Source organism: Hemitrygon akajei, chromosome 14 (genome assembly GCF_048418815.1).
Source record: "Hemitrygon akajei chromosome 14, sHemAka1.3, whole genome shotgun sequence".
In the NCBI taxonomy this organism is placed as follows: domain Eukaryota; kingdom Metazoa; phylum Chordata; class Chondrichthyes; order Myliobatiformes; family Dasyatidae; genus Hemitrygon; species Hemitrygon akajei.
Window position 1 is genome coordinate 37,393,388 of NC_133137.1, and position 24,225 is coordinate 37,417,612.

The 24,225-nt window shown below is 37.7% G+C and overlaps 1 protein-coding gene across 1 annotated transcript in view; it reads right to left on the reverse strand.

Annotated features, from left to right (window-relative positions):
* Positions 1 to 524: 524 nt before the first annotated feature.
* Positions 525 to 24,225, reverse strand: part of fam222aa (family with sequence similarity 222 member Aa) — a 228,041-nt gene continuing 204,340 nt past the window's right edge. Inside the window, exon 7 of the mRNA XM_073065861.1 lies at positions 525 to 12,048. Within this exon, the coding sequence (XP_072921962.1) occupies positions 10,793 to 12,048 (1,256 nt within the window). The 3' untranslated portion in view covers positions 525 to 10,792. The remainder of the gene's footprint in view (positions 12,049 to 24,225) is intronic.

Sequence of the window (24,225 nt, forward strand, 5' to 3'; positions counted from 1 at the left end):
AGAATTTACATTTAAATTGCGGGAAGGGCCTCTCTATTGATACACTCAGCACTTCGTTTTGGATTTATTCCCCCACAAACAACTCTGCTTTCCATGTTATAGCTTAAGTGTCTGTTCACAAACCAGATGTGTAAGTGTCCAATGCTTTTGAAATGCACGAGTCCTTAGAGAATGAAATGGTGTCGTATGTAACATTTCCAACATTAGTGACCACAGGATAGAATTTTCACACCTCCCAAAGATTTATGAAAAAGGACCTCAGACCTTAGCACATTCCCAGTGTTTGAAAGCTGAACTAAGAGCCATATCTTGAAAACCAAACTGAGACTTGCAGCACTGTCAGACTATCCCCAACTTTCAACTCTTATATTTACGCAGACCAAGACACCCCACTTCTGCTTGCAAAGTGACAAGATTCAAGATTTTTAATCACATGTACATTGAAACAGAGAGAAATGCAAGTGTGGTTATGGAATTTGCTACTGATAATAAATACTTTAAGTGCTTAAATCACTTTACAGATTTATTTTCAGTTATCTAAAAAAATCTGTATATCAAGTCAAATTGATTTGATTAAAATCGTTTTCATCATTTACAGTCATTAAAATGAGTCCCTTAACAGCCCCCACCACCAAATACTTGACTTAATCATGACCAAGTAATATTCTTGAATATATTACAGAAGAAAGTCAGAGACATTATTTGATGTTATTTGCTTTATTCATTTCATGTTAACCAATAATAAAATAAAGAAACAGAATAAATAAAACATCTACATAAAATAAAGAAGTTTCAGTCCTGAGATCGACAAAAAATAAACACAAAATTCAACAGGGTTGTCTGAATAGCAACACAGGGCTGTACCCTGTTTAATCTAGGAGCGACAGAAAGCATATGTGTAGGATGAGGGAATCATAGGCACATTCAGAGTAGTTAGTTCCAAGGCCAGAGAAGTTACAGCATTTAGTTACATTTCTTCAAATAAACCAGCTTTCTTCATTCATACATACACAATATTACACCTTATTTTCCTGAGGAAACATTTACAAAATATTTAAAACACAAATATGGAAATACTGCAGGCTTTTAAAAGCAAGGTGCACCTTAGATGGTAATCGCGAACTTCTTTCTCTCTCCGTTTGTTTCACATATAAAACTAGGGCTAGACGGAATGTGTTTCTCTATCATCCCCAAGGTCAGACAGTATCACTCAATAACTCTCCAAGAAATAAAGAAGTTTCTATTACATAATGATGTGTACAACTTCATTATTGGTGTGGATCATAAAATTTAACCTAAAACTTGCTCAAATTTGTCACAGCAAATTGACCTGAAAGCTACTTTTAGTTTCCTAAACTTGTCTCAATTGATTAGATGGCTGGGCCCAAACTTTTCAGAATCAACCTTTACTTCAGTTTAGAATTTTCAAAAAGCAAAAATTAAAAGCTGGAATGGAAAATAATCTGCCACAGAATGGAAAAGAATGTCTTAAAAAACCATCTAAAGATTATGATGGACCAGAATCAAAACAAACTAAGCAGATCATTGGAATTTTAACCCACAAATATCACAATGTGAGGTAACTATTCACAAATATGAAGGTTTAGCCCCTTTCCCTGAAGCCTATTTGATGACACTAAAATAGAAAATGGAATTTCTAATGTATTATTTATTTTGCTGGGTTATATCAATGCTTCATACTTTTGTATTTAAAAATCTTATTGCACTGTACTTAAAAAAATTAATACAACTGCTATTTCTTCAAAATAAGTTTTAAGACAGCTTCAGAAGCACTTACCACTCACTACATTAGATGATGAATGTCTGGTGATGACTACAAGGCAGAAAATTATTACCTTAGAACATCTTAAGTACAGAAAATGTTTATTGTAAATGTGACACACAATTTCTTTTGTTCTTGGGTCTTTCTTTATGTATAGTGATACATTGCAATACCAATGGCTTGGCAGCAAGTACTATGTGATTGATGGCCAAGAGTATTCACACTGGGTGATGACGATTTTTTTTTGCAAGTAGTAATATATTATACATATATTGTGTATAGATATAACATATTACATTATTAAATATGTACATAATTTCCATAGAGGAAATTACATTTGGTGCTACAATTATTTAGGTTTCAACTGAATGTAATCAAAATATCTTCTTTCACACCAAGCATAGCTCAACTGATGTAAACGGAAAGAATCGAATTCGATATAATCCTCATACAGTTAGGTTTTGCTGTGCCTGATCATTGAAAGTTTGTAGTGAGATTGTGCAGCCTTTTAAACTCTCTGTACCCCATGCTGAAATGTCAGATAAAAAGATTAAGCCAACAAAACATTAATAAGTTAACTAGATGGTCAAAACCAGCATGAAAATTTCTCGCTTCAATAACCAGAGGTTCTTGCAGCCACTAGTTAAGTACTTCTTTACTAAGTTTGAGCACTTGGGTCGTTTATCCCGACAGCTTCAATATCTTACTTTTTCTTGTACTAACATATCTGTGTGTCATATTGCAGCTCTTCATCCCATAGTAAGTATCATAATTGGACTTCATCCATTTTTTAGTAATATTACATCCACCTAGATTTTGAAGTACAGGGTAAGAATAACAATTTATGAGTTCACTAAGTCCTTGTTGCCATCAACTTTAAAAGACATTTTTCTGGCTCTTGTCCCAGCTGAAGTAGATTAGCCCCAGAAAGCAGAGCCTAATTAGTTCAGAAATCATTACAAATGCAGTCTTAATTGGAAATCAAATTCAATGGTTTCTTTACCCAATTAGTATGACTCCACAATCACTTCAGGCTTTAAGATCTGTAATTCTCTTCCTAAACCACTTTGCTTGTAAGATGTAGCTTAAACTTTCTTTTGATCAGCTATCCAATGGGGCTCCTTAAAAGGCTTGGTAGCAAATATTATCACCAGAAGGATCCTGTAGATGTGCTGTAAAAGTAAGTTGTTGGGCTGGATTTCATCAGCTATTAGCAATACTGCCCATCTTTTAACTGAAGTCCTATTTGAAACAGCCTGGAGCATAACATCTTACTGAACAGCAGATTATAAAACTAAAATGCTGCTGACCATCACTTCAAATTCCTTCTCCCAATATGCAAAGTAGCTCGAGGGACTGTGGCTTGATGCTTGGGCACAAATGGATTCAAAAAATTTCCAAAACAAGTCATTACGTTGCCATCAACTTATGCAAGCAGTCACTTTAGGGGTTCCCAATCTTTATTATGCCATGGACCAACAGCATTCAGCAAGGGGTCTGTGGACCCCAGTCTGGGAACTCCTGTGTTAAAGCAATTTGATTTTTCTGTCATTTAAACTTCCCAGAATGTAACTGTACTTCAAAGCAATCTTTGTTAAAGCTATCAAATAACAGTTGGGAATAAATATTCAAAATGGAAGGATGATTTCAGCAGATATGGGGGTACCTATAAAGGTAAAAGGGCATCCAACTTTCTTTTTGTTACACAATACTTTACAGTCTTGAGAAATAATCCACACACTATGACTTCTATTTTGTGAATTAATTTAGATGAAATTATTGAAAACAACTTAAAATCGATTACTCAGAAAGAGCAAAGTACTGCTTAATTTGCACCGTTTGACACACAACAGATTTCCTATTAAATCAAAAACCCAAGAAAAAGTGTTCACTTTACCAAGGCTGTTCTACTCACTGAAGTTGGTTTGTTTGCCTGCTTTGAATTTTGACTTGCAGTGGAAAAGGATTTACCACATTTCATTTAGACAGCAATGAATTTGGTATTAAACCAGAGCTAAGAACATAAAAGGGATGGCTGTCAGATCCTTTCTCTCGGGAGGAAGAGGGCAGTGAAATAATTCATGCCCATTACACTAACAACTTAATGCTGCAAAGTAAACATAATAAGTAGCATCTACTTCAATACTTCTGTCTATCTGCAATGTTAATTAGATTCCAAAGGGAATTAATTAAATTCTGTTTTTAGTTTTAAATTTCACTCCATGTAACTGTCCACACTAATGTTAAAAGTGGCAATAAGATATGGATGTCCTGAATTGTAAATTTTCCTTATCATTTATCCCTTTGTAAAGATTCCTCAACAACCACCAACAAAGTATTTTGTGGATGCCAGAAAACAGGCCTAATCTACTCTAAGAACTCAGCAAAGAATGTTTTAAAAAAAAATGTTATCTAGTTTTGATGACTTCCTACTAGAAAGACTAAAATATGTGCCTTTTGCACAATCTTTCAGATCTACTATCTAAGGAAGGGGAACAATATTCTTGTTACATGTGGACAATGCTCCCAAGTGATACATTTATCCTGAAGTACAGGGAATGCTTCTTTTATCTACTTTAGTCTTGCAAGTTGGTTGTGGAGAAACTCTTCCTCACCTTCTCCTGCTAATTAGGAAGGATAAATTATAATGTTCATGCCATTGAAAATTTTGACTTAACTATATGAACAGAGTATGCTTATAATCCTTTTCTAGAGCATGTTAAACTCAAAGCAGGCAAGCAAACCAACTTCAGTGAATTGGCCTTGGTAAAGACAACACTTTTTCTTAGGTTTTTGATGTTACTTGCTATTTTTGAATGATTGCTTGCTATTTTGGATGTTTTGCACTGAGCCCCAGAGGAATGCTGTCTCGTTCACCTGTGTCTACAGAATGTATGGTTTGAATGATAATTGAATTTAATTTGAAGACTAATACATTACATGAATAATAGTTCAATAACTAAAAATTAAAGTGGGTACTTCTTTCTTTGCCACTTCTCCAGTCTACAAAACCTTTTTCAGAAAGGCTTTAAATGAGGTGCACCTCACACTAATTCTATCCTTTAGATGGTATTCCCTTGCTTATTCTCAATATCTAAAGGTTAAAAAAATGTTTGTTTTGGAAGGCAGGGTTTTTAGTTGTTGAAACTCTAATGACTTGCCTGATAACTTGTACTGACTTAACAGCTGAGGGTGAAAAGCAGAATGACTATGCGGCTCTTCACAGAATCCTATTTTGAATTTAATACCATGTATAGAGCTTATTGTTTGTCCAAGAATATACTTGCTCCAAAGTGGATAAAGTCACCTGTCACATTATAATTCTATTTGTATCAGCGAAATTTTACAGTGATTATCAGATAAAGTTGTATATAGTCTCTTTCTCTGTACAAAATCATTTGCCATGTCTCTCTTCAGTAACAGTCCCAACCCACCACAAAGAAACACTTTTACTCAATTTTCTATTTGGATAACTGGGGTTTCCATCTGTATACTCAATCCAATGTGCTGAGCAGGAGATAATTGGTAGCTACATAGTGGAGATTTATTTAAATTGAGCTTTGAAAAAAAAATAATAATCAGGAAATTTTTCTAAGCATGCACTTCAGATAGCAGCACTACCTGAACACAATTTCAAGGGAGGAGTTAGTTGCTGACAATCCTGTTGAAAATGGGAATTGTGTTTCCAGATCTGGTGTAAAATTAGATCAGATGTGTAGTCTTAAAGTTCATTATCATTACAGGCTGGTTTTGTTTTATAAAGGTTGCTCAATTCCAGTGTCTTAACAGAGGCAATGTGTTGCATACATCAGTAACTTACATAGTAATAGGCAAGGAAAGCGTTTAAGGATATCAGAGGTTCTTGTATAGGATATTTAAAAACAATGTTTTTATATGGAATTGATTGTGCCACAATATATCCATTAGAAGTCCTGATTGTTTTAATATATTCTTAATTTATGTAAATTATAATCAATATAGTTAAAACAGTCCGACATCTAACACTTGCGTGATTATGGCAACATTAGAAATCTCTATCAATATCACTTTTATCTGCATTATAGAAATGGCATAACCACAGGGCTGCGGAGCAGAATTGTAGAGATTATAAATGTCATGGAGTAATAGTCAAAGGTTTTGTTCTTTGTCCCTGTTCTTTAACTGGGTGAAGATCATTATCAAAGCATTTGAGAAATTATAAATGGTCCAGATTCCAATTCCAAAGTTCCTTTGTGGAATGGTGAAAATAATAATCTAATTCTAGAGGCAACACTAATGAAGAATTTCTCATTCTGGTGCCATAGGGTACTCAGTTTATAAATGAAGTCTGTGGCAGTTCTTTCCCTCAGCAATGTAAATACTCTGTGGAAAGCAAGATCCTAATGTTACAGCAGCACATGGAATATGGGAACAAATGAGTGTTTCTGAAAACACATCAAGTCCAAATACTTCTGTAAATAAGGAGTTTATAATGCTTTATACTTTGCTATTAAATACTTATTGTGCTTACATTTCAGATTACCATCTTTCAGAGAGGACTTTTGTCTATTAACCCTGTACTCGTTCTGAAAAAACAAACAGACTTGTACAAATGTACAATTGATCTCAAGTAACTGACAATTAAGAAAACATTTCACCTGTTCCATTTCCAGGGCTTCTAATTCTATCAGGCCACATTTCTTGTAAGAAAATATCTATATATTTTATTGTTTTGGAACTCAGGAAATTAAAAAGTTAAATGTTGAGAAATGCAATATGACTAATAAATAAACAGCACGACAAAACCGTACACATTTACTATGAAACTTTTGGTCAAGTCAATAATAACTGAGGAACAAAATGTCTTGCAACTTGTATGATCTCTAACTAAATTAAACATTTATCTTGTAAATTCCAGACATACTATCTTAGAAATTTACTCCAGTATTAGATCTTTGGAAGATGCAAAAACATTTTTAGTGCTCAACTTGCATATTTGTTCTATTGAGTTGAAGTTGTAATTATTAAAAGGGAATGTTCTTCAACATTCATATTCATCATCAGCATCATTATCTCCCAGCTCAGAGATATACAGACAATTTACCTATTATCCCAAGCTCATGGTTTAGTAGAATACTTTTCATTCTTGTTCTCCTAAACCTAATAGATAGAGTAATTAGTCAGAATCGTTTTCTCTGGAGTGGAAATGTCAAATATTAGAGGGCATAGTGTTAAGGTAAGAGGGAGAAAGTTTGAGGGAGATTTTATGGCGTTTTGTTTTAGAGTGGAACTTGCTGAAAGGACAGATGGTGGAATCAGATATGAATGTAACGTTTAAGAGGCATTTAGATGTGCTCAGGAATAGACTTTGTGCAGGGAAATGGAATTAGTTGGCATAGATATCATAGAGAGAAGGGCCTGACCCTGTGCTGTAATGTTCTATGTTTAGACAATTTAATGCAGATTATTCTGAACTGTAAGTCAGGGACAAAAAGAAATTAGATGATGTTCCAAATTGATTTTATATAGGGCCCTGATAGTTAATTGAGTGACAGGACTTTCACCTCATAATTTTGCTGAAACCAGACGTACAACCAGAGGTGAAACGACTGTGTATAATTGACTATTTCATCTATAGTCTCTTCACAATGAGAAATGAACCCAGTCATCCGTCCTTTCCTAGAGCCAAACAATATAACAAAAACACTTTCACACTGACTTTGTTACTACATCTATCAATCTGTTCGAATAGTTCTTGATTTTCACTCCTTAGACCAACCCAACCATTGTTTATATTGACTCGTATAAATGTCAAATGTATCTGAATACTATTAACGATCAAGTAGAAAAACAAATGGTTCAATGCCAAAATATGCTTTTATGCTCTTCACACTTCAGTTTTACTCAAGCTGAGTAAACATTAGTATCTCTAGTGTCACATTTTTCTTAATAAACAATTACTCCCATTGTGCAATTTGAGATAAATATATATTGCAATTTCTAATTTTCTCCCCTTCTGTTACAAGACAATTGTGTGCAGAGAGAATAAAAGTAAATGAGGCAATAGAGATATTTAAAGCAGTTACAAGATAAAAATAAGCAGTATCTAAAAAAAGCTATGGCAGTTGGCTTTTAAAGCAGAACCTCCAAAACTGCTAAACTTTCTGAATGCATTGGCAATATGGTCTGTAGGAGCTCTTTACTGAATTGTCCAATCATTCTACACACAAATACCTGCAAGAAATTGAATCTCAAGGTAGTGTACGGTAACTTATACATAGTTTGATAATAAATTTACTTTGAACTTCAAAATGAATTCGAATAAGCACTCTGCATTTGAGGAGCTGACTTATAGACTGCAAGTTCAACATTGTAATGTTCTTAATTTGGGTGGATTTCATTGGTTTACAGGAAGATGTTAATGTAGAGCACTAGCTCAAGCCTAGGTTATTATGAGATTTACTAACATTTCTTAAACAAAACTCCAAAATTTTAAAGAGGAAAGATTAACAGGCACAAGAATGTTTTTGACAATGCACTAGATTTTAGAACAGCAGGAAACCAAGGACTAAATTAATCACATCATGCTAAAGTTTTTAAGACCACTCTCCATCAGTATAAATGACGAACAAATCATACGCATGATGTAAATTATGAAACAAATATTTTAGCTGTTTATCAAATGTCCTCCCTAATGGAATGCATGGGTTTTCCCCGGGTGCTCCGGTTTCGTCCCACAGTCCAAGGACGTACTGGGTAGATTCATTATTCACGGTAAATTGCCCCGTGATTACATTAGGGTTAATTGGGTTTGTTGGAGGTTGATGGGGCAGCATGGCTCGAAGGATTGGGAGGGCCAACTCTGCGCAGTATCACTAAATAAAATTTTAAAAAATAGAAATACACAGCAGGTACATCAACTCATGTAGTAGGAATGGACAATCTTCTCACTGCCAACAAGCTTTTTAGGAATATTAAGCTGCTTTGTAGATACTAATTTTACCCCTTTTCAGTTCTACCTTTCTTTAAACAGAACCCCAAAACACTCCAACTGAACCGTGGAACCTAACGTCAAATTCGTCAGGGCTTGGAGCTATATAATTGAAGGGAGGTGACAGGCAAAGAAATTAAAGGGGTAAACTTACAACTATCTCACTCTGATTTATCTTTCCCAGTGGGTTATTATGAGACATCAACTAATTTGAGGAAAAATGTGAAGCCGTTTGCTATTTTCAGGATTAAAGGGGTACAGCATAACAGTGTGAAAAGCTGACAAAAAGTAGGTACATCTTTGAACATAGTAGCTGGAGTTGGGGGTGGGTTAGGGGTGTGGGGCTGTGATAAATTGGAGGAATTTCATTTTTGTAACATGAACAGTAAATTAAAATTGAACCTTGTGGTCCAAAGGAATTTTCACAGGCATTATAAAATACAGTTGAAAAAAATTTATGCATGAGCCAAAGGTTTCTACAAGAGAGATGTGGATGCAGAAAATATACATATTAATGTCAATACATTGAATCAACTTTGACTAGGATACAGCTTATTAAGTATTTTAACTGCTGGAAGGAAATAAAACTGATTAATCTAATCAAATACATATTGGTTAAACAGAAACCTATTGTGAAAGTGCAGTTCATTTATAAAACTGAATGCTGTCTGTCTAGAAATAACTTTTATTAATGAACATTTGATATTAAAGCCAAAGGACTGGTAGTTCAAATGCAAAACATAATCTTACTATTTCCCTTTTCGTTTTTAAGTTAGCAGCTGAGCAGTGGTCGGTTAATTCTTCAAGGAAATAAGTAAGGAAGAAAAGTATATGCTAAAAAAATGTCAATGGCCTTGTGGATCTCTGTGAAGCTTGCTCATTCAGGGATTATTGGCTAATTCAAGAAAAATGCTGGCAAAGTCCAGAAGCAGCAAATGTGAGGAGGAACTGGAAGAAGAAAGATGGTATACTACCTTGTGGAATACAGTAGCATTATAATTGTGACTACAATGAAAAATAACTAGGCCTGGTTGCCCCCTTTCCTAGCCATTCTTCCATGACCCACTATTACTTTGGAACTGTTATCAGATATTAGTGTTTGCTATTCACCACAGCAGCACACAATCTCTGAGTGTTCCATTTTGCTGAACAGGCATTTATTTCAATTGTAAGGTTAAAAACAGTCAGTATATAGACAAGTCAGCTTCTGCAGGAATGTGTTGTTACAACTTACTTTAACACCTAATGGGTTTTCTAATCCTATGGAAAGAACAGCAATACCAGGTACAGTATTCTTTTGAGTGTCTTTATCAATGCCATCAACCCTTGCATCTTACAGCTTGCTTTGCTACTTCAGCACAATTGTGGGCATGTATTTCAGTAAGAAAATCTGTCAAAACTAACAATTCCCTCATATGAACTTCAACTTTTCCCTAAATTTAAGGAGGAAAAAACATTTATTAGCAGCCAACACAAATTTTTTTTTAAAATCAAACAAGGATTAAGTTCAAGTTTTCCAAGATACTTTCTTTTATAATATTTTAGACTGTCCCCACTTTTAATTCCAACACAGTGCAATAACGACTCTCCACTCTGATTTAGGCAGTAGTAATCATGGCAAAGATGAAGATGACAATGACAGTGACAAGCAGCAATGGCGAGGAGGATCTCGGGACCACATGTTCACAGAATTGAGCGCAGGATTTTAATTTAAACTTTTTCTGCATGCAGACCCATCAGCACATATGGCGAAGCTTTCTGCACATTTCCAATAGCTCCTTGCCTTCTGTTGTCCAATGTCAAATCCTAGTCCCCATTTTATTGTATTTTTTTCTTATATTGCCATCTTGCATTATTAGTACCAGCAGATTCCATGCTTTTGTCAAACCAGACTCATTCCAGCATCGTGTAATACCTGGGCCATTTTAAACACGCCACTTCATTTGCCTTTAACTACAGTATTGAGGCTGAAGATTTCTGTGTACCTCTCTAAAAGATTTAACACCATCGTACTAGCTTACTGAACAACAGTTCTCTTTCTATCTGTAAACCGGTAGTCGAATGTGAGCATTTTGGTGGTCCAACAATCGAGGTACTGAAACTGTCTCGTATCCTTTACCCAACATTTGCTCTTTAATGCAGGGTGGGTGAATATCATTAATCAAATACTCCAGTGACTGCAGACTACTACTGAGAATAGAGGTATTACACAGCGTTCTACTGGAGACACTGGCGAGTCCATCCGAAGGCTGAATGACAAGGTCACGGTGCCCATTCGTGAGGTCCTGTGGGTTATAACAGTCGCTGTCTGGTGTCACCAATACACTATTCCATGGGGCTGCTAGATACTGTCCTGTAGAAAAATTACAGTGCATACCCACACAGTTCAAAGGAGATGAAGGAATTTTTTCAACAGTAGGTGCCAAGGTGTATGGTCTTGGGACACCACAAACCTCCGGTGATTTACTGATTACTCCCCCCCCACCACTGCCCGAATACATACGGATCTGTTGTTTCTGTTGCCAGAGTAAATAATCCATTCCATCTGGGTAGGTCCCAGCTTTAGGTCCTGTTGTGGAGGTTATACTTGAAGCAGTCGCCAACTCTGCACCTCCACGGCATTCAGGTACGACTGTTCCAGCATACACCACGCTGCCATTGACCATACTGGTAAAACCATTGCGGCTGGCCGTGGCTGGGCTTGGATTGGTAATTATAGCACCCTGACAAACAGCAGCTGAAACCTGTTGTGATGCCTGAGCCTGGCATTGCTGGTTGATCTGGTAGATAATACTTTGAATGGAGGGCAGATTTGACTGCTGCAGTGCCAGGCTTCGTCCTCCTAATGGAATCACAGATGTGGCAACAGTCACATTAGGTGGAACAGGTCCCTCCAAAGGTTTCTGGCTACTATGGTAACTTAATTGCCCAGTACAGGATTGACTCTGCGCTAAAGTGCTTGGCACTGGGTAGGCTCCAATGTTGCCATTTCCAACTTGTGCTGGGGACATTCGCGTCCTCTTGCCATCTGTACTTTTCACCACACTTTTGCTATGTACCTTCACAATAGCTAAAAGACCTTGATATCCTCCAGAATGTACTGGATATGGACTGTAGCGTTGCCCCGTTGTGTCATAGCCATTTACAGTCCTATTAAGGTGCTTATGCTGAGGAACCCTGATATTTGTAGGAAAGATCTTGATTGTTAGTGGATTGTTAGCCACCTTCTGGGCATAAGCATCAAGTTCAGCTGGACTAGGATACCGTGGAGAATGTGTGGATCTGACTGCCTCACCTGAAATAGAATAAAATACAGAAATTAGAAAAAAGAAAAAACATTTAACTTTGTACTGCTGGTGACCCACTATGACACACCTATTGATGTAAATGGGGTTGAAAGGTAAAGAAAATCACGTGTGGCTACTTTACCGGCAGCAAACCTTACAATGATGTAATAGCATGCTGCTGAAGTATCTATTAATGGAGTGTTCAAAGAAAGCTGAGAAACTTTATCACCCTGATGCTAACTCAGGAATGATACTGTACAAGAGGAGACCTGGAAACAACATTTTCCTGAATAATTTCATGTCTATGATTTAAAAGCCCTTAAACAAAAAAAGACACAGGAGAAAAGTATTAAAAGTTTTACTTTACCTGTCGATTAGAAACATCTGAGGTAATGACTTTATTAGGAAGGTGTCACAGAAGAATAGAACTGAAACAGTGCAATCATTGAAACTTCTTGTGGTAATTCCTATCTTAAATCACATAGATAACGGAGGCTATGTAATGAGAGATTATTGCCAGAATTGGTGAGTTAAATTTATCACTGCTGCTTTTATTTTTCAATTTCTTTAGTTGCAGTTCTGAATAATGGATATACGTTTAGTAAAACAATATGAAAACTGCTTATGTCTAGCCTCTAACATTTATGTAAACATCAATTAATCTACTGCTGAAAATGCTTTAAAAATTATGGTATGAAAAATTGAAAAGATTCTGAGTCAGCCTCCTAGCCAAGCTCTAAACTTCATTTTATCCTATCCTTATCCTGTTAAAAGTATGAATTGTTTCTAGAAAACACTTCCCTATTGCACCCTGAACTAAAGTTAATGTAACAAAGAGGATAAAGGGGATAAAATTAAGAGTTTCAGAACTAAGAAATTGTCAGAAGTAAAATAAATATAAAAAAGTCTTCATCATGTTTCCCAAAGTGACCATACATGGTTTCTAGTCGCTTGTTTACATAATTTCCCTTACAAAATATACTTCAGAACTTCAAAAGATTATTTTTAATGCATTGGATGTCAACAATGGAGGCAGATAGCTTGTTTATGAAGACATTCAAAATGAGATTAACAATATAGTTAAAGTATAATATATGACTAAATGGGATGGAGTTTGTCAAATGTGTTCAGGAAAGTTTCCTTCATCAGTACACAGAAGTCCCAATGAGAGAGTGTGAGATACTGGATCTGCTATTAGAGAAGGAGACAGGGCAGGTGAACAAGTTTGTTCAGGGAGCACACTTTGCATCCAATGACCACAATGTCATTAGTTTCAAAGTAAATATGCAAAAAAATAGGCCTGGTCCACAGGTTGAGATTCTAAATTAGAGAAAGGCCAATTTTGATGGCATCAGGAATGATCTGGCAAAGTGTGGATTGGGACAGGTTTTTTTTCCTGTGAGAGGTATTTGGAAAGTGGGAAGCCTTCAAAAAACAAAAATTTGAGAGTACAAAGCTTGTATGTGTCTGTCAGAATAAAAGGTAAAGATAGGAAGTACAGGGAACCTTGGTTTTCAAAAGATATTGAGGCCCTCATTAAGTGAAGAAAAAAGGTGTAGAGCAGGTATAGGCAAGTAGGAACAAATGAGGTGCCTATGGAGTACAAGAAATACAAGAACACTTGAAGAAAGAAATCAGGAAGGCTAAAAGAAGGCATGAAGTTGCTCTAGCAGGCAAGGTGAAGCAAATACTTTTAGAGCAAAAGGATTCGAAGGGACAAAATTGGTCCTCTGGAAGATCAGAATGGTAAACCATGTGTGGAGCCAAAACACATGGGGGAGATCTTAAACGCACCCTTTGCATCTGTATTTATTCAGGAGATGGATTTAGAGTCTATAGAAGTGAGGCAAAGCAACATCAACTTCGTGGGCCTGGTACAGATTACAGAGCTGGCGCTTGCTACCCTGAGGCAAAACCAGGAGGATGAATCCCCAGGGCCCAACAAAATGTTCCTTCAGACAGTATGGGAGCAAGTGCAGAAATTGCTGGGATCCTAGCAGAGATATTTGAAACATCCTTAAATTCAGGAGAGGTACCAGAGGATTGGAGAATAGCCAATTTTGTTCTTTTTTTTGTTTAAAAAAAGGCTCTAAACATAAACCAGGAAATTATAGGCTGGTGAGTCTGACATCAGTTGTGGAAAAGTTATAGGAAGGTATTCTAAGGACCAGATATATAAATATTTGGATAGACATGGACTGATTAAGGATAGTCAGCATGGCTTCAGGCATGGTAGGTCATGTCTAACCAATCTTACAGAGTTTTGTTGAGGAAGTTAGCAGGAAAGTGGATGAATACAAGACAGTGGATGTTGCCTACATGGACTTTAGTAAGGCATTTGACAAGGTCCCGCATGGGAGATTGGTCAAGGTTCAGTTGCTTGGCATTCAGGGTGAGGTAGTAAATTAGATTAGGTATTGGCTTTGTGGGATAAGCTAGAGAGTGGTAGTAGGTGGTTGACTCCCTCTAACTCGAAGCTTGTGAATAGTGGGGTGTCGCAGAGGTTGGTGCTGGGTCCTTTGTTGTTTAACATCTATAATCAATGATCTGGATGATAATGTGGTTAACTGGATCAGCAAGTTTGTGGATGACACCAAGATTGGGGGTATAATGAACAATGAGGAAGGCTACCATGACTTGCAGTGGGAAAAATGGGCTGAAAAATGGCAGATGGAATTTAATGCAGACAAATGTGAGATTTTGTGCTCTGGTAGGACCAGTCAGGGTAGGTCTTATACAGCAAATAGCAGGGCACTGAAAAATGTGGCCAAACAAAGGAATCTGGGAATACAGGTATATAATTCATTGAAAGTGGCGTCACAGGTAGAAAGGGCTGTAAAGAAAGCTTTTGGTATATTGGCTTTTATAAATCAATGTAATGAGTACAGGAGATGGGATGTTATATTGAAGTTCTATAAGACATTGAGAGGCCTAATTTGGAGTACTGTGTGCAGTTTTGGTCACCTACCAATAGGAAAGATATAAGCAAGGTTGAAAGAGTGCAGAGAAGATTTCCAACAATCTTGCCAGATCTGGCGGACCCGAGTTACAAGCAAAGATTGAATAGGTTTAGAATTCATTCCCTAGAATGTAGAAGATTGAGAGGAGATTTGATAGAGGTATACAAAATTATGAGAGGTTTAGGTAGGGTAAATACAAGCAGGCTTTTTGCACCGAGGTTGGGTGGAACTACAACCACAGGTCACGGGTTAAGGGTGAAAAGTTTAAGGGCAACATGAGGCGAAACATCTTCACTCAGAAGGCTGTGAGAGTGTCGAATGAGCTGGTAGCACAAGTGGTGCATGCCAGTTCGATTTCCACGTTTAAGGTACATGGATAGTAGGGACATGGAGGGCTATGGTCCCCATGCTGGACAATGGGAGTAGGTAGTTTAAATGGTTTTGTGTTGTATTTCTCTGTGACTCTGTAAAACAAAGTTGTTGATTCAACATTTACATCAGTTTTAGGTTACCAAATCTTGTTGTTATTTTGGATAAATGTACCAGAAACTTGCATTTATTCTCCCCTATTTTAGCAAGCATCATTTCTTTACATCTCCCACTTGTAAAAATCCATCACGTTCAATACTGAGCGAAGTAATTCAGAAGTCAACATAGATGTACGAGGGTAAAATCATAGAGAAGCACAGAACTTGAAGCCATCAGAAAGCTCGCGGATTCCTCAGTTTCAATAAGGATACTAGTGAAGTTAACTAGTTAAAATGAAACAACTCAGCAGTCACTTGAAAGCATACTAAAACCGCTTAGAGACTACGTACATGGGGTGATACTGTATGACACGCTATCCATCCAATAACAAAATTCCAAAGTTGAAGGATACATTTAATCCTTTATTAAGAAGCTAACAGAACAATCTTGTACTGATAAAAACTAATGAAAATAAAACTAGTGATATAATGAAATTAACAGTCAGCGTATTTAAATGTACTTGAACCAAACATTCATTAATGTAGTTAAATGATCAACAAAAAATATCATCCCCAGGTGCCTCTAACTCAACCGGGCTAAAACTGAACTAAAGACAAAGCATGAATACACAACTAAAGTCTTCACTTCTACCACGCCTCAACCCTTGTGACTAACTACCCATAATAAACGGGCAACACAAAATACAATACAGACAAAACAATAGATACATGGCTCCTACAATGCTCCAATGTCCTTCTGTAGCGATGCAGCTTACTCTTTGGGCTAATGGACTGAGGCGGGGCGGGGTGGGGGGGTGGGGGAGGTACAAACAGGTAAAACCCTAGCTCCTATGATTTATTTACATATTCTATTAATGAGCCAAACCTGGCTAAATATTTTTTGTGCCCCAGACAACTAGAGCTAGACCTAAATTAACTGTCAGATTACCAAGAGTCCTGCAGAGGAATGTCAGACTTTACAAATTACATCAGGAAACAATGCATTTTTGAAGGTTATTGATCCTATAGAGGTCCTATTTAGCAAATTAGCAATATTTATTAATTGACAGTCGGTACCAGGAAACCTGTGCCTAAGTGAATATCATAAACTATACATATCATAATCTTTGTTCTACTCCTGGCAGAGGTAACCAATAAAAACAAGACATCTGCAACATTTGTAGCAGCAGAATTCACACTTTCTGCACATTTAATCAGTGTGCACTACCTCTTGGATCGGCTATGACTTCCACTAAATGTTATCAGACCATAAGACATAGGAGCAGAATTAGGCCAATCGAGTCTGCTCCGCCATTCCATCATGGCTAATCCCGGATCCCACTCAAACCCATATGCCTGCCTTCTCACCATATCCTTTGATGCCCTGCCCCTCAAATTTGAGGCTGTGCCCTCTAGTTCTGGATAGCCCACCAGAGGAAACATCCTCTCTATATCCACTCTATTTAGTCCTTTCAACATTCAGTAGGCTTCAATGAGATGGCATCACATTCTTCTAAATTCCAGTGAGTACAGGTCCAAAGCTGTCAAACGCTCCTATGTTAGCCCCTTTATTCCCAGAATCATCCTTCTGAACCTCCTCTGGACTCTCCCCAATGTCAACACATCCTTTCTGAGCTATGGGGCCCAAAACTATTGACATCACTCTAAGTGCGGACTGATTAGTGTCTTATGAAGCCTCACCATTATTTCTCTTCTTTTACATTCCATTCCCCCTGAAAGAAATGCCAACAACACATTTGCCTTCTTTATCACAGACTCAACCTGTAAATTAACCTTCTGGGAGCCTTGCATGGGGATTCCGCAGTTCCTCTGCACCTCTGATGTTTGAACTTCTCCCCATTTAGATGATAGTCCACATTATTGTTCCTTTTACCAAAATGTATTATCGTACGTTTCCCAACACTGTATTCCATCTGCCATTTTTTTGCCCATTCTTCCAATTTGTCTAAGTCCTGCTGCAATCACATTGCTTCCTCAACACTACCTACCCCTCCACCTAGCTTTGTATCATTTGCAAACTTTGCCACAAAGTCATCAATTCTGTTATCAAAATTATTGACAAACAATGTGAAAAGTAGTGGTCCAATAGTGACCCCTGAGGAACACCACTAGTCACTGGCAGCCAACCAGAAAAGGCCCCCTTTATTCTCACTCGCTGCCTCCTGCCTGTCAGCCATTCCTCAATCCATGCCTATCTTTCCTATAACACTATAGGATTTTATCTTGTTAAGCTATCTCGTGTGTGGCACCTATCAAATGCCTTCTGAAAATCTAAGTACATAAATGACATCATTGCCTCTCTTTTGTCCACCCTGCTTGTTACTTCTTCGAAGAACTCTAACTAATCTGTCAGGCAGGATTTCCCTTTATAGAAACCATGCTGACTTCGACTTATTTTCTCATGAGTCTCCAAGTACCCCAAAACCTCATCCTTCATAATAAATTCCAACACTTTCCCGGCCACTGAGGTTAGGCTAACTGGCCTGTAACTTCCTTTCTTTTGCCTTCCTCACTGCTTAAGGAGTGGAGTGACTTTTGCAATCTTCCTGCTCTCCGGGACCATGCCAGAATCAAGTGATTCTTGGAAAGATCATAACCAATGCATCAGTTATCTCTTCAGCAACCTCCTTCAGGACACTGGGATGTAGACCATCTGGTCCAGGTGACTTATTTACCTTAAGACCTTTGAGTGTGCCTAGCACTTTTTCCTTTATAATAGCAATGGCACTCATTCCTGCTTACTGACTCATGGACCACTGGCACACTGCTAGTGTCTTCCACAGTGAAGACAGATGTACCCATTAAATTCATCCGCCATTTCTTTGTCCCCTATTACTACCTCACCAGCATCATTTTCCATTGGTTCAACATCAACTCTCACCTCCCCTTTACTCTATACAACTGAAAAGACTTTTAGTGTCCTGCTTTATATTATTGGCTAGTTTGCCTTCATATTTAATCTTTTCCCTTCTTATAGCTTTATTAGTTGCCTTTTGGGAAGCTTTTAAGATCCAACAATCATCCAACTTCCCACTCACCTTTGCTACCTATATGCCCTTTCCTTGGCTTTTATGCAGTCTTTAACTTCCCTTGTCAGCCACAGTTGCCTAGCCCTGCTACTCCTTCTGTGGGACATATCTATCCTGAATCTTGTGAACTATTCCCAGAAACTTCAGCCACACTTGCTGTGCTGTCATCCCTGCCAGCATCCTCCTCCAATCCACCCAGGCAAGCTCCTCTCTCAAGCCTCTGTAATTCCTTTTATTCCACTGCTACACTGACGCTTATTCCACTGCGATACTAATGCAACTTACGCTTCTCCCTCTCAAATTGCAGAATGAATTGAATCGTATTATGATCACTGCATCCTAATGGTTCCTTTACAATAAGCTCCCTAATAAGATTTGCGTTATTACACAACACCCAGTCTAAGATAACCTTTCCCAAGTCGGCTCAAGCACAAGCTGCTTCAAAAAGCCATCTTGTAGGCATTCAACAAATTCCCCCTCTTGCGATCCAACACCAACCTGATCTTCCCAATCCCCTTGCAAATTGAAGTCCCTATTACAATTGTGTTATTACCCTTATTACATGCCTTTTCCAGCTCCCTTTGCACTCTCAACCCCACATCTTGGCTACTATTTGGAGGCTGATGTGATTCCCATAATGATTTTTTAACCCTTGCAGTTTCTTAACTCCACCCACAAGGATTCAACATTCTCTGACCCTTTCTAAAAGGTGTAATTCCATCTATTACCAACAGAGCGACACCACCACCTGCTTGTCCTCTCAAAACAAAGTATACCCTTTGATGTTAAGCTCCCGACAATGGCTTTCTTTCAGCCATGACTCAGTGATGCCCACAATGTCAGACTGACCAATCTGTAATTGTGCCACGAGTTTATGCACCTTATTCCAAATGCTACATGCATTTAGATTCAGTCCTGCATTCTTCTCCCTTTTTGAATTTTGTCTGCTTCTATCGCAAGAACATTGGTTCCCCTCAGATTCAAGTGCAACCCGTCCAGTTTGTTCAGGTCACACCTGCCCCAGAAGAGGTCCCAATTATCCAGAAATCTGAATCCCTGTCCCCTGCTCCAATTCTTCGGCCATACTGCCACCTCATTCTATTCTTATCCTCACTGTTGTGTGGCACAGGCAGTAATCCTGAGATTACTAGCCTTGAGGTCCTGCTTCTCACTGTCCTGCCTAACTACCTGTATTCTTTTTTCCCAGGGCCTTTTTCTACCCATGTCATTGGAACCAAAATGTACCACAACTTCTGGCTGCTCATCCTCCCTTTTCAGGATATTGTGGACGTGTTCAAAAACATTGCAGACCCTGGCCCTTGGAAGGCCATCTACCATCCTGTTTCCTTTTCAGGTCCACAGAATTGCCTATCTGTCCCCCTGGCCATAGAGTCCCCTATTACTGCTGCTATCCTCTTCAGTCCCCCAACCTTCTGAGCCACAGTATAAGACTCAGTACCAGAGGCATGGCTGCTATTGTTTACCCCAGGTAGGTCGTACCCCTCAAAGTGGAGTATTATTGTTGAGGGGGTTGGCCACAGGGGTGCTCTCCACCAGCTGATATTCTCCCTTCCCTCTCCTGACAGTCACACATTTATCTGTCTCTTGTAGCCTTGGGGTGACTACCTTCCTGTAGCTCATGTCTATCACTGCTTCACTTTCCCTAACAAGCTGAAGGTCACCTGTGACTAAGGATTTTAACTTTACTTAATTTCAAGATTTCTAGCTTTAAAACTGTGGAAGGGACTTTGCAGACATTTTTGTAACAAGCAAACCACATCAGTACTTGAGATGTGTTCTCCATTATGTTGGCCTTTAGCTAAAAAGTACCGATTTGAGAAATCTGATGAAGTCAATTAGATTTCTGAATAGCAAAGAAAAATGACTACATAACAAACCTCATTACCATCTGATGGATGTGCACGCTGATGTTTCTTTTGGGCACCAGTTAATAATATGGTAAAAAATACATTTATGTGCTGTAGCTGTTGCAATAATGTTCATTTCTTGTTGGTAAAGTCTTGTTACACTGAAGTACGGCAACAAGTGATAAAATAGATTCTTGGTGTTTCTTTAAAATTTAATTATATAATATTTTTTATTTCCTTGATCCTGCTTACTTGTTACCTACTAAACTGGCACACAAGATGAAAAACAAGGTTTCATGCTGCATGAAAACTGGAATAGTTATTATCATCAGCTCTGCCAAAGGGAATAATTGCTTCACACCTGAAAAAGAAAGCAAAACGATACCAATGACAAACCTCCAACAAGCAGCATCCAATGGATAGCTACTGTCTCATGAAGAAAGAGTAAAAGGAATATTTTGTTTACAGAATTTACTCATGTGCTTAAGATGTTCACCTAAAATCTCCTTTAAACTTTGTATTAGCATAGAAAATCCTTCTCCGCAAGGGATGTTACACAATAAGAAACTGTAAAAATAAACGTTTTCATAAAAAATAAGGCTTTGTCTGAACAATGTGCAACATATCCAACAGTACCTTTAGAAAATTTAAAGTAATTGCTAAGTATTCACCAGTTGAGTATGGAGATAAATACCATATATTATAATCAAATTAATGACTATCACTCAATTCATGGCTGGACTTGGAATGAATTATGGCCACCAAAGCTTGAAACTGTAGGTAATAGTTGCTAATGAAATCATATTTGTTTGCCTTATATCATTGGATTAACTGATAGGGCATCTGGTGGTGGTGGGGGGGTGGTTGTGGTGGTCTGGTGGGGTGGGGAAAGGAGAGATCAGTTACCCAATTCAACATGACACTTAAAACTTTGTCAAATTTCCAAAGGTTTGTAGTGGAGAGTATATTGACTGGCTGCATCACAGACTGATATGGAAACACCAATGCCCTTGAATGGAAAATCCTACAGAAAGTAGTGGATATGGTCCAGTCCATTGTGGGTAAAGCCCTCCCCACCATTGAGTACATCTACTTGAAGTGTTGTTGCAGGAAAGCAGCATCCATCATCAAGGACCCCTAACATTAAGGACATGCTCTCTTCTTGCTGCTGCCACCAGGAAGGGGGCACAAGAGCCTCTGGACTCATGCCATCAGGTTCAACTATCAGGCTCTTAACCAAACAAATATATGATTTCATGTGCAGCTATGACCGACAGTTTCTAGCTGTGGTGGCCATAATTCATTCCAAGTCCAGCCATGAACTCATATGACATTAATTTGATTATAATATGCAGTATTTACTTTTATCCTCAACTAGGGCATAACTTCAGTTGCCCCATCATTGAACTGTTCCACAACCTGTGGACTCACTTTCAAGGACTCTTCATCTCATGTTCTCGATATTGATTGCTTATTTATATATTATTATTATTTCTTTCTCTTTATATTTGCACAGATTGTTGTCTTTTGAACACTGGTTACTGTCCAAGTTGGTGCGGTCTTTCATCGATTCTTTTATGGTTATTATTCTATTATGGATTTATTGAGAATGCCCACAAGAAAATGAATCTCTGGGTTGTATATGTATATGTTCTTTTGATAATAAATAAATGTTGAACATTGTGTATTTCAGGAACAAATTAACAATAAAGTACCACTGCTAGAGATCTAAGATAATGTAGTTTGTTGCCTTTATTATCAAATGATTTGTGGTCAGAGGAGAACGAGAACATAGCTAAAAATAACTGTAGACAGGGTTGAATGTGATATGGAGAATAGTAACATCATCTGATTCAAGTGTGGAGGTTTCCTGTAACCCTGTTGGAGACAGAATATCAGGGCAATTTCACGGATGCTTAACATTGCTTCTAGACTATTCCTCAATGAGAAACATGTTCTTAACTCAGACAATAAATCACCACGAGTCTCAATGAAACAAAGGAATGTCAGTTTGATGGAATTTTACACATGAGCAAAATGCACCTCAAAAATAAAATTAAAGTGGTGCTACAATAACAATTCTGTCAAGCGGGCATGCTGGCAAAATAAAATAAATGGAAAATCCCAAATAACTGCCATTTGGATATCTGCTTTATGGTAAAAATGCTGTAAAATACATTTATTGAATTCATTACTTTCTCATTCTGGGTTCATTCCAAGTATTCAAAGGGTCATTAACTGCAAAAAGTGAATACATTTTCCAACATACACACATCCAGAGCAAATTGGATGTTTAAAACTAACAGGAAATTAAACCCCATGACCATGCAAGATCAGGCCCTAAGTCGAGCTCAGACAATAATCACAGAATTATTTGCAACCAAAGATATTCCAGTAATTTTCTCTTTGTTTCAGCAACAGTACCAAACAATGTCAAATGCAGAATAGTTGAAAGATGCGCAATTTTAAAAAGCATATGGCTGAATTACAGAATTAGGGAATTTAAAAGGTTTCTTTAGTATAGATAATTTAATAGAAATAATTAAATCATGCTCTTCAGAATCAGAATCAGGTTTAATATCACTGGTGCATGTCGTGAAATTTGTTAACTTTGCAGCAGCAGTGCAATACATAATATAGAAAAAAAACTGAATTACAGTATGTATATTAAATATTTAAATTCAAATAAGTAGTGCAAAAACAAAAAAAGTAGTGAGGTACGTTCATGGGTTCAGTGTCCATTTATCTTCCTGGTTTAACAATTTGACAGGGACACATCTTTCACTCATGTAATCAATATTCTGTGCTCTGACCATATAGGAGCAGAATTAGGCCATTTGGACCATCAGGTCTGCTCTGCCATTTCATCTTGGCTGATTGATTCTCCCTCTCAGCCCTAATTCTCCTGCCTTCTCCCCATATCCCTTCATGCCCTGACTAATCATGAATTCATAAACCAGTCTTAAATATATCCGATGACTTGGCCTCCACAGCTGCCCGTGGCAACAAATCTCACAGATTCACCACTCTGGCTAAAGAAACTGCTCTTCCTCTCCATTCTAAATGGATGTGCCTCTATTCTGAGGCTGTGCCCTCTGGACCTAGACTTTCCACCATAGGAAACATCCTCTCCACATCCGCTCTATCAAGGCTGTTCAATATTTGATAGATTTCAATGAGATCCCCTTTCATTCTTCTGAATTCCAGTGAGTACAGGTCCAGAGCCATCAAACACTCATAAGCCTTTCAATCAGGGAAGAATGGGTTACTACCAAACAGATATAGATGAGTAGAAAGGTAATTTGGGAAATATTTGAGAGTATCCTTGTTCTTTAAACAATATTTAAGGGAAGAAGCTCCTCCTAAGGAATTTATCCTACTGTGACATCGTAATTTCCTTTGGGATTAATAAATTATTTATCAGTCTAAGAGACCTTCAAAATCATAGCAGTACAGGTGACTCAACTAAACAGGGAAAGAAGAGGTCAAGAGAGCAATAGTTGGAGGTGTTTTGATAGTTTTGACAGAAGACAGGCATTTCTGTGCTCACTGGCTTGATTCTAAGATAGAATAATGCCATCTTGAACCTTGCCTTCAGGGTTAAGGATAATACTGAGTTGCTGAATTAAATTTTGGATGGGGAGAGTGCTTAGCAAGAGGTGATGATCCACAATGGGATAAATAACATTGGGTTGAGAGGGATGAGCAAGCAACTTTTCAGGATTTAGGAACGTAACGAAGTAGAAACTCATGTATGATCATCTCCAAATTACTGTGCTGCATTGTACTGGTGAATACAGAAATAGGAGGACAGCATAAATCTGTGACCAGTCTGTGGGG